Source organism: Nanorana parkeri, unplaced genomic scaffold (assembly GCF_000935625.1).
Source record: "Nanorana parkeri isolate BGI_ZX_2015 unplaced genomic scaffold, ASM93562v1 scaffold2083, whole genome shotgun sequence".
In the NCBI taxonomy this organism is placed as follows: Eukaryota; Metazoa; Chordata; class Amphibia; order Anura; family Dicroglossidae; genus Nanorana; species Nanorana parkeri.
The window spans coordinates 204,092-215,900 of NW_017308351.1; the positions used below are offsets into that span (position 1 = coordinate 204,092).

Sequence of the window (11,809 nt, forward strand, 5' to 3'; positions counted from 1 at the left end):
CCCCCTCCCCCCCCCCCCCCCATGTCTAGAATCCAACATGTTTAAGCCACAAAGTAGATACAGAACAAAAGGCTCAGGGTAAGAGGCAAGGCCTCAAGTACTCACAAAACCCAGACAGCTGGTAGCAGGTGATGTTAAGTTACTGGAGGGTAGGATGGCAGGGGCTGACCAAAGTTGGGCAGTAGGAATTAAAGGTTCATGTCGCTCTAAGCAACAGGAGCAGCAGTATGGAGATGCTTCCTCAGAGCTGTATGGCAGGAAAGAGAGCACACAGCAGGCTCAAGCGACACTCCACCCAGCAGATGACATTAGCAGTCCCATGTGGTTAACCCCATCAATGGAAAAGCCAGCAGAAAAAGGGGAATACTGTCAGCGACCAAATGAAAACGAGGGAGCTCCCACTGCTCAACTTGACCAGCCTATGCACTTGCTAGACAACAAAACACAAAAGGCAATGCCAGCGAATCTGGACCTGGACAGCACTCCACAGCTAACCTAACCAGAACTCAATACAGAGTCTGGAACAAGCTCCACGCAGAACCAAGTGCAGAAAGTCACTTCCAGTCTAGTCCCAAAACATCCAATCCAGCAAGGTTAGGATGCGGTAAAGTCCAACAGCTAAGAATTATATATGAGATAGCAGCTAATCAGAGGGGAAACCTCCAACGGTGAAGAAGGGTCTTGGCTAAAGAAAAAATTGTAAAAGAGCAAAATATTGCTAGAAAAACAAAGTTTGTCTACAGACTAAAGAAAAAATACCCATCCCCCTAGGAGACTAACAAAACACTGAGCCATGCTGATAGTGGGAGGGGTTATAACTTAGGCTGGCCTGCAGTTTTTGTTTCCTATAGGTGGCATCATAATCCAAAGTTTAAGACTTGCTGTGTCCCTGAATGGACAAGAAAGAAAGCTTTTTATGAACAGTTGCCATTTGGTGTCTTGTTTGGAAGAAGGCTTACTGTTTCTACAACCAATAACTGTTTCCAGCAGACCAAGAATAATGTGAAGGTGATATTTATTTATTCAAATTACAATAAACATTATAGTCAGCAAAGCACTGCTGCTTGATTTACTTGAGGTGAATGTGTGACTGTTGCTTTGCCGATGGGAAAACCCAATTAATTCTTCATACCATATGAGGGTAGTTGTGTGCACCTATATGATGTACTTACTGTGTAAGCATGGTAATTCCTTGACCCTCTATGTGACAAAGGTGGGATCAGGAGAATCCCATCCTTATTACTAGTGGTGGTATGTTCCTTCTATGTTCTTTAAAGAAAACCTAAGCATAAACCTTGGCAATTTCAAAGAGATCCAAAAATAAAGACAGCAGAATTTATATGCACATTTGACTTCTGTAAAGTATAAGCTTTGCCTCACTTCTTATATTAGCACTTTGATAGCTGATCTCACCGAGATCTCAAGAGAACCTGGAAAGTCTTTTACAGGAAAATAAGTTATTTGCATATAACTTCAGCAGGCTTCATCTCTGTATATATTGAAAGTTTTGACAAGAAGTTTTCATTGAAGGGCATTTTTTTTATTATGTTGTCAATTTGTTTTGCCCATGTTTGCGATGGGATTCCTTGAAACTTGCATGCAATATTGATAAAAGAAATATGATGCAGGTCAGATAACTTCTCATTAGCTGACACTGTTGACAATAAGATCAGTAATAGATTGCTGGTTACTCTTCCTGGTGCCATTACCCATCTGAACCTTGATAAAAGTACCCTGTGTGGCCCTATAACACATGCACTTCTTTGCTGATGGCTTTCCTGATTCTGATGAAAATATAAAATAACTTTCACATTATTTTCTGCTACTGACAATTGTTTTATGGATTTGATGAATACCAGCACCATCTGTCTGTGTAATTGTCATGAATAGAAATTAATCTTTTGTGTCACCAATAGGTGGCAAAGGGATCTCATCAGGCTCTGGTACAGTCTGCTCTTCTCGGATGGTGATGTTGCACTGCAAATTGACACTGGAATGCAACACTTGGGACTGCCCAGCAGAGAGGTGAAATCAAAGAACAAGCAGGTAAGGGCAGACAGAAAGCAGAAAGTAGAAAATGAAAACAGTCCAAATCATCACCACAAGCAACTGAAGCAGATAACTAGTCAAGTTAAATACTAGTCAGAAAGGCATAAACAGGAAAACAGGTCAGGGACAGACCTTTAAATCCGGCACTTCAGCATCCATATGTGCAACTGCAGCATGACAACACCACAAAGCCGATTATCTGACAACTGATAGCGCTGGCCAAGACAGGAGCTTTAGGAGGACTACAAGAGGTAGACCGCTGCAGGATGATCATTATACTAGCATGGTCCACACTACAAGGTGTGCAGCTCAAACAACCAGTTCATACAACTTGTAATTGCATAAAAGCATAATCATATAGACCCACAAATGACAATCTAATACCCGCCTCTGTGGCCAAAAGACAGTTGTGTTACACGGAGATACACAAAAACTCTCCATTGGAGTTCAAGTTGAAGTTTGTATCCTGAGGGAGCCTAGGTTCGCAGCAAACTGGAGATGCTTTGCAGGCACCTTGTGAGATCTGCTCTTTAAGATACATTATATTTATAAAGCAGTTTTTATGACAGGTTACTAAAACAAAATGGGGGGAATTTATCAAAGCAATTGCAACAGTTTTAGCATCTTAGATAAAAACATGTGCTCCTGTTTTGACCTGAGCTTGCACTACTTTTCCAACTGCACGTGTTTTGCACCTGTTTTGATCTGCCCTTGTTATGCGGCTGTCTGAAACTGGAGCATCACCTAACAAAATAATCGCAACTTAAGAAGTCCCCATGACCACTTCTTCAAGAAGCGACAGCTCAGCTTTTTGCCTGAAGTTAGGAGTCTTTTTTTCCTGGAGTCTATTTAACCTAATTTATGAACAACATTACACTAGCATCATAAATCCAGTGCAAAGTGCGTCAAATCTATTCCGTGCAAGTTCAAACACTCGCAATTGTTGTGATAAATTACCCTCAGTATGATTTCAATAGTCCATTGAAGAACATCTTACTTTATTTCTTTTTCAATCTGCTGCTGCTCTCTGTTCAGCCTTCCAAGCCCTTGCTTTGCAGCTTTCAGTTCAGATTCAGTGTCAGCAAGTTGGTCTTTGCGACTGTTGGTTTCCACATGTTTTTCATTTAAGTCTCCTAATAAATTCTCCAATTTATTTTCGTTGTAAAAAAGTTGAAAAAGCTGGAGTTGCATTTTACTTTTAAGAAGTTCCTGGCGAAGCCTTTTATAACGATCAGCCTACATTTTCAAAAAGAAAAATATATATATCTATACGGAGGAGGGTGAGATAAAAAGAGAGAGCAACGGTGCCATTTTTTATCCCTGTTGGGTCTTTAAGTTTTCCTGGACACCTTTCTGTACCAATTGGAATGCAAACATTTGAAAAAGACCCCATCTAACAATGGCGAAACCCATTTAAAGCTTCAGCTATCTGATCTTATGGTTATATTGGGGAGGGGTGGGGGGGGGATGTGGCTGGCTGACTATGTAGCCAGGCACTCGCTGCCAAGTTCATGCTGTCTATCCTAAATTACAGTCTGCTGCTACAGACTCAACCTTGGGCTCACTCACACATTGGATCTTTCCCTCCTGCCTGCTTGTGACTTCCTTTCCCTACAGTCGGCATGGATGACGAAAAGAAAAAACCCAAAGGAGATGCTACAGCCAAGGACCATGCGGCCCAAAATGGCGCTGGCTCCCACACTACCTGTAGTTAAGCTGGTACAGCTAAACTGGTGCATTTTACCCACATTCCTGCAAAGTAGGGTGCAGGCTAACATGTAGGTATACATTCCACTAAGTGCTCAGAACATGCAAAAGGGGATTCTGCCCATACATCACTGATGCAGATAAAATGGGATGATGGGGACATGAGGCCTACTACTGGGAAATCAAATGGCACTGCTTTTTCCCATTGCCAGGCTGATAACGCTTCCCAGGTTGAGCCTACCTTATCAGAAGTACCATGGGCAGTCAATAAAGGAAATTCTTCAATCACTATACTTATAAAACCCAGATATGGAGCCTTAAGAACTCCGGGATCATTTTTTATTAACTCTTGCAATGGGGCTACCCCCACACTGCAAGGGTTAAGTACTCGTTTTTGTCTAGGGAGGAAAACAACAAAGATATGCTCACCCGATCCTCAGAACCAGCCGGCTGTGGCAGCTCTCCCTCCTGCCTGTCCCCTCCTACGCTGCTAATTTTTGTAAAAGGGCTGTGCAAACTGTTGGCACTATAAAAATCCCGTATAATAATAATAATATACCTCTGAAAGAACATGTAGCCCTGCTCAGATCTATGACAAATGCAGATGACAAGAAAAGGGCAATATTAGGTGTCTGGATTTAGCTTTAAATGAACCTTTCAAGGTCTAATTTGAAGCTAAATTAACAATACTGAAAGTGCAGCCAGTCACCTTCAATCTTGAAATGAATTATTTTCAGTGCCCTAACAAGCCTTTTAAATCATAGGCTCAGACTGTATTCTGGGCATAGAGAACTACACCAGAAGCCACCAAGCACCATTCTCTAAAGACCCTGCCCCTCCTCCAGTCATCAAAACAATATGGTGCCAAAACCATAGGTCCACTTCAATGATGGCCAGACAATGCCTAATAAAACACAAATTGTGTAAAGTAAAAGAGAAAGCACTAAACACTCCAGATATGATTCTTTGTCACAATAAAATATTTTTAATAGCACTCAATGTGTTTGGGGAGTTATACAGATATTCCTCTTCATTAGGGCTAACATTTAAAGTGACACTAAACCCAGGAGTTTAACCACTTGCTGACCGGGGTGTTTATACCCCCTTCCTGGCCAGGCCATTTTTCAGTGTTCAGCGCTGCGGTATTTTGACTGACATTTATTCCGTCATGCAACACTGTACTGAAATGAATTTTATACCATTTTTGGGGACAGATAGAGCTTTCTTTTGGTGGTATTTAATCACCACTGGGGTTTTAATTTTTTTACTATATAATGAAAAAAGTACCGGGAAAAAAATAAAATAAAAAACTGTTCTCCCTACGTTATGTTATAAAACATTTATTATTACCCAAATTTGTGGTAAAATATAAAGGACTGGATCACGTCGGGTAAATAGACACCAAACATGTCAAGCTTTAAAATTGTGAGCAACAGTGAAATCGCAAAAAAAACTACCATACCCAAAATTGGCCATAGGCGACGCTTTTACCGCTCATCAGTTTAGTGTTATCAGTGATTGATGGCCCTAGAATTATTGCTCTCACTGCGACGTTCGCGGCGATATGTAACATGTGCGGCGCAATTGATGCAATCATAGTTTCCGCACGTAGGCGCACTCAACGCATGTTTGCATGTGTATGTGGGGGCCGGGGACTTAAATTTTTTTTGCTTTTATATGTGACTTTACATTTTTTATAAACCTTTTTTTTCGCTTAATTTTATTGCTTTCACATAGGGGACTAACAAGAGATGATTTGAGGATCTACAGCCGAGTGATACACAAATAAGATACATTTTTGTTAATAGTTAAAAGGTACTTGATTGCATTTTTAAGATTTAACTTGAGTTTAGTGTCACTTTAACAAGGCAAGACATTTTAGCCTTGATTATGAGGGACTTACGTATAAGTCCAGAAACACACTGGTTACTATTCTTCCTAAAAATCTTTCATTGTGACAAATAATCCCATTTAGCATTATCTATGGTTTAGCACTCTATCTAGCACTTATCTTACACAAGTTGTCTATCCTGAGGATCCTGCCAAAGGCTGTTGGCGAGTTAGCCAATACCAACATTGCTTGTGAAAACACGACCATGAATGGATTGAAAACAGGCCAACATGAAAATGTCTCCATTAGCTCTTCACTTCATTTCAGAAGAAAATAGGACGTTTCCTATTATAATGACATCCATTTATTGACCCACTCTGGAGGAAATATACAAGAGGGTCCTGATGCACACGAATGGGTAGATCACACACATCCCCCTTCTTGGAAAGTTTTGTCCATCTATAGCTATACAATCGCTAACAGAGGCATTTCTACGTGCCTGTAGACAGTGGCGGAACTACCAGGGTCGCAGAGGTCGCGACCGGGCCCTGGAGTTCGGCCACTTGGAGGGGGCCCAGGACAGGAGGAAGGGGCCACTGGTGACCGCTGATTACCAGTCCCGGGACCTCTTCCTCCCGTCCTGGGCCCTACATGCTTCACGCTGCTCCCCTCATCTTGTTCCGGGCGCAGCGTGAAGCATCATCCAGCCGGGCAGCAGCCAATGAGAGGGAGCGGTGTAATCCCGCCCCCTCATCACACAGAACTGCCGCCGAATGCCGAGTGCTGCGTACACGAAGGGGGAGACCGAGACAGGGAGCTGGAAGTATCAACGAAGGTGACATGGGATCGCTGGGGACATGAAGGGGGAGATGAAAGAGGACAGTGTTTTTATCTTGGCATGCTTTCTTTCTAATGCCACATTCTTCTTCTTATTATAACAGAACTGTGCATCTTCCTCAGCTTGTAACATGACTTTTTTCTTTCGCTCATACTCTTCTGATAGTTCTGCTGAGTTGCTTATTTTTTCAAAAAGTTGGGTTCTTTCTTTAGGTTTCTTCACTGCAATTGATTCCACCTCACCCTGGTGATACAAAACAGATGAAGCAAATCTCCGCAGCTATAAACAACCTTTGATACTTAATATCGGGTAGAATACATCGTATTACCTGGAATATGAGGCAATTTCTGGCCTTTGAAATTATTCCAATTTTTTCAAGCTCCAGGACATAGGCTGACCGTCCCACTGGTGTATCATTGAGTCGATATTCTGAGGAGCCTCCTGACAAAGATTTGTTAAATGTAAAGCACAAAAAAGACCAATTGTGGAGGTTAGGATATGCAAGCTACTTACTTTCCAAAGCTTGTTTCTTTAATCATTAGAGCAAAGCTCTCATACACGGTTACATTTACAAATAAAGACTTATAAATCGGACACCAGAAGGTGTCTGCGCATACAGTTATAGCTCCCTGCAAGCCCCATTATGCAGATACCTGTTTCAGTAACAACTTATTTTTGGCCCTAAAGGTGCGCATACATTGTACGATTTTCATTCGAAAGGTTTCCTTTCTGCCACAAACCCTCATTCGATTATACCTAGACTTCCCCCCTCAAGCATTGTCAAATGTCGATTTCAGAAATCGTTCATTGGCCTTAATAACCAACCAATTTTTGGCGAATGACGGCAATATTTGTTTGACCTATGCAGAGAAAGTATTTGTTTGACCTACGTAAAGAAACAATCTATTTTACCTATACAGCGACATTATTTGTTTGACCTATGCAGAGAAAGTATTTGTTTGACCTATGCAGAGAAATTATTTGTTTGACCTATGCAGAGAAAGTATTTGTTTGACCTATGCAGAGAAAGTATTTGTTTGACCTATGCAGAGAAAGTATTTGTTTGACCTATGCAGAGAAAGTATTTGTTTGACCTAGGCAGCTTTTTGTTTGACCTAGGCAGCTTTCCTTTTTTTATTTTTCAAAAAAGTAAAAAGGAGTTCTTGAGCTCCAGGACAGTTTGCCATGGCTGAGGCAATGACATTAGTCTGCTGCAGGTAGGAGAAAGCATTTCCTCATTCTCCTCTACCCCAGTGATCAGACTGCAAGATCACAACTTTGTAGTCAGAAATCTATAAAAATATTTTTTTTATGCAAGGGCCACTAATTTTTTATCTACTCTACATAATGGCGAATCCTTACATGACACTGGGGCTGCAACTAATGATTATTTTCGTAATCGATTAGTTGGCCGATTATTTTTCGATTAATCAGATAAAAAAAAAGCTACTATTCTTAATTTAAAATAAAATATACCTATGCAGTGCTATAAACATAAAGTTTAGTTTAGAATAAAACTGCATGCACAATTTGTTGCAATCGCACTGCAGTGAAACGCATGGTATTGCGGTAACATGCGTTCCAGTGCGGGCGATCACACTGTGGGTGGGAGGTGTGTAAGAAACGAATGGCAGTGCAACGCACCTCCCGCAGCAGAATTTGTCAGGCCGAAACCGCAAATAACTTTTTTCTCACCTTTTATCTTTTTAATCATTGTATTGTAAGCACTTGAATAGCTTCAGTCAGGGAATGACAGCTGCCGGTGGCAAGATTCCACAGATAGCAGCTGAATGTAAATACAGCAGGCAGTGGGCTGGTGCAATAGCCAGCCTGCAATTGGCCATTTCAAATTGCAATAGCCAATAGCAGGCTGGCTATTGCACCCGCCCACTGCTTGCTGTGCCCTCCTCCCAGTGTGGAGGAGAGAGCTAGGGGATCCAACCAACTAATCGATAATGACAACTATTCTCATTATCGATTAGTTGGTTGCAGCCCCACATGACACCATCATTTGACTCTATAAAAGCTGGGAGATTTCAGAGTGTAGAATTCTGGTGGAGGTATCTCACAAATGGAGTTCCCAAAAGACACAAGAAGCTAGTTTGTCAGCCAGTTCACCCGATAATACACTCAACTGGAGCATGAGTTTTAGCCAGTAAATTGGGCATTTAGCACATGTTCCTTAGCACATCTAACTTGAAAGATATAAATCAAGCCAAAAGGAAAGTACTTGTTTTGTGCTCCCCTAAAACTGCCTGCACCATCATTGCTCTCCCTATTGTGGAGTTAGAATCTATGTTGAATGCAACCTGAAGACAAAGAGGGTCAGAATGTATTCCTACATTTAACTCTCATGTGCTCAGAGTATGAGAAGAAACTAGAGAAGAAAGTAAATGGTCACACAACACAGAAATGTAAAAAAGAAAAAACACACAAACAACAGGTTGTAAGACATACTCCATTTTATATTACATTTTGCAACCATTAAGGTTTTCATCGAATAGCTGTATTACCAAACGTTTCATTTCTTTTCCACAAACACACCTAGAAGCACATGGAGAAAAAGCAGATAATATTATTTCCTACATTAAGTATTACAGTAATAATGTTTCTTTTCATACCTACAATCCTCCTGGAAAAGGTCTTTTCCTCCCCATTGTCATCACAATAAACCAATTGCACACTGGCAGTAGAGGAGACCGGTCGCCCTACATTAGCTCCACTAATAAGCTCTCGAACACTCTTCACTCTTAAATTAGATGTCTTCTCACCCATCACAAAACTTAGCGCATCCATCAAATTTGATTTTCCTTAAAAAAATATGTATAAAGAACAAATCGTAAGAGACCATAATATCTTTATAGGAAATGTGTCCCCAAGAAACCAGAATTCTACATGCATCAGTAAAGAGGTCCCCGCAAACACCTTTGGGTTCCGTGAATGCGCACTTTTTTTTCTCTGTACATCCCCCCTCTGATTTCAGTAGGTGCTGCACGCGTGACAAATGCAGGAAAGTAGCTCATGTTACAGATTCTGCTACGGGCGTACCGTGTTTTGTCACCACGCATTTGTGTGCATTTAACATGTGTCAATATGAGGGGGGGAAAATGCACATTTGGGTTGCCAATAACAAGTAATGGCACCACAAGCGCACTGCATGTTTTTGAGGCGTTCCGTAAATGCGCGTCAATGAGCATGTTTTGCACGCGTTCACGGAATGCAAAGGTGTGACCGGGGACTAAATTAAAATTTCTGTCGAGTCAGCCAGTAATTAGGATCTAAAGTTGATTTTTTTTTATTTATTATTAGATAGAGTGGGGAAGGGTTAACACCTCTTTTAGGTTTTTTGTTGCTGTCTGAGGAGATATTGGGAGATTTGCCTTCTCTATGTCCTGCAGACAATTGCTATGGAGACTGAAAGTGAGACAAAATCCAAAACAGCTGTCACCAGAACAGAAATACAAGAGAAATCTTATGGACCCCGACTTCTAGTGTCAAAAGTCTTAAAGGGATTTCCCTCACTTCCACTAGGCAGAAAATAAAAGGAAAACTCCCCAATTGGAAGCAGATGGCAGAAAAAAAAATCTAACAGGGATTTAGCCATTCCCTATTCTATCCTAAACTAAATTCCCAACTTCTTACCTGTTGAGCGTGCCCTTATTTCCCTTTCTGCAGCATTCCTTAGGTCAGCAGCGGTATCATAGTCACCACATAATTTCATATCTCCTGCAAAGTGCTTTAGTTCTAGTGGAGTAGGGCACCTCCACACAATGACATGTGCACTATAAGTGCCCACCAACCAGCCCTGCTGAAAGTTACAGCAAATGGAGGCTGATCAGTCACATGACCAAATAAAGAGCAGAAAAAAAGTCTCCTCCAACCCAAAGTCTTATTCAATGTTGGTTGAGCCTGCACAGCGAGTTCCCATACCCTTGACCTAGGCCCATAAGCCAACACTAAAGACACTACGGGGTCTATTTATAATCAACTGGCAGGGTTCTTTGCCCTACAAATATCTGTCAATATTCGTTTTTGGCGAATAATGCCTAAAACTCATGTATATTTTTTCCCAGCTCAAATGTATTGCCATGTAATATTATATTATGGACACTAGATGAAGCTGAGGAGCATGGGAAATACTTATTTCCTATGCTCCTCACCTCCATCTTTTGGCCAAAATGTAGTACTACATGACAACAAATTTAAACTGTAAAAAAAATACATTAAAGGATATTCCGCCCCATGCTAGTGTAAGGACTTACCTTAAATGATGCCTCTTGATCCGATCATCTTCTTCTTTCCTGTAGTTTTCATCAGTCCTTCCAGCGCTGGTGCCGGTCTCTTACCCAGCACTGTCTGCTGTTTACTGTGTCCCACAGAGTCTGTTCGGGTGCACGCTGCCTGCATAGACTTACCCTGTGTCACTCCTCTTCTCCTGGCCCATGATCTGTACTGCATATGCGCCAGCCCCATGATCCTTTGCGGACGCCCAGGATTTTTCAGATTTCCGGACAGGAAATGTTTTTGCATATACCTACTGCTTGCTAGCAGTAGATATATGCAAACCGCCACCCCCCACCCAAGGGTTTAATTATCCTTTAGCAATGTTTGTAAAGTGACCAGTATCCAAGAGATTTCAGGGCAATGGATGTTAATATCATAGGAGGAGGACGATGACTCTGCTGTCATGGAGAAGTAAGCACCTGGGTGGGGTTAGATTAGGTTAGAGGACTAGGGAGTATGGGTGAACTGAAATCTGAACTCAGTCACATTGCTCGGCATTATCCCGGGGAAACACATACGATTTACATTCTTTTTTAGATTCCATTAGTGTTTTCTTCCAATGTTTCAGTTTTCTTTTCATGTTCCTTTACATTTTTTCTACAGAGATCATTACATTTACAACCTGTTCTCGTGCTCTTTTTGGCAAAATAGAATGTTATTTATGTTAACAAAAAAAAAAATCCCAAAAGGCAGATTGGAAATGTATGTGGACATGAATGGAGAGTCCGCAGAATATTAAAGTGGATGTCAATCCTAACTGAATTACATTATACAATTGCTGTAGTTCAGTATATAGTTAACAATTTATATTTTTATTCAAATAAAATACTGCTTTTCATCCCTTGTTACATCTCAGTAGTACTGATCACCTGCAGCCATTTTCTGTCTACCTGCACTCCAGAGATGGCTGTGGGGCATTTCCTGATGGTGACAACAGTGGACCATGCCTGTGTTAAAGGTGTTGATATGGCCACTTTGAAGCGGGAAGATGATCCTGCACTGTGCTGGGGCATCATCTCATGACATCTGAGATACTCAGCGTACCCTGTGATCTCGTTGGAAGGACTGAGATGTCACCCCCTGCAGCACAGAAACCAGGA

General features: G+C 41.4%; 1 protein-coding gene across 1 annotated transcript in view; it reads right to left on the reverse strand.

The window, feature by feature from the left end:
* SMC1B (structural maintenance of chromosomes 1B) overlaps positions 1 to 11,722 on the reverse strand; it is a 45,493-nt gene extending 33,771 nt beyond the window's left edge. The window contains exons 1-6 of the mRNA XM_018572603.1: positions 11,572 to 11,722; positions 9,047 to 9,235; positions 6,754 to 6,866; positions 6,469 to 6,668; positions 3,621 to 3,633; positions 3,047 to 3,285 (exon numbers count right to left, since the gene is read on the reverse strand). Of these exons, the coding sequence (XP_018428105.1) occupies positions 3,047 to 3,285; positions 3,621 to 3,633; positions 6,469 to 6,668; positions 6,754 to 6,866; positions 9,047 to 9,235; positions 11,572 to 11,722 (905 nt within the window). The remainder of the gene's footprint in view (positions 1 to 3,046; positions 3,286 to 3,620; positions 3,634 to 6,468; positions 6,669 to 6,753; positions 6,867 to 9,046; positions 9,236 to 11,571) is intronic.
* Positions 11,723 to 11,809: the final 87 nt, after the last annotated feature.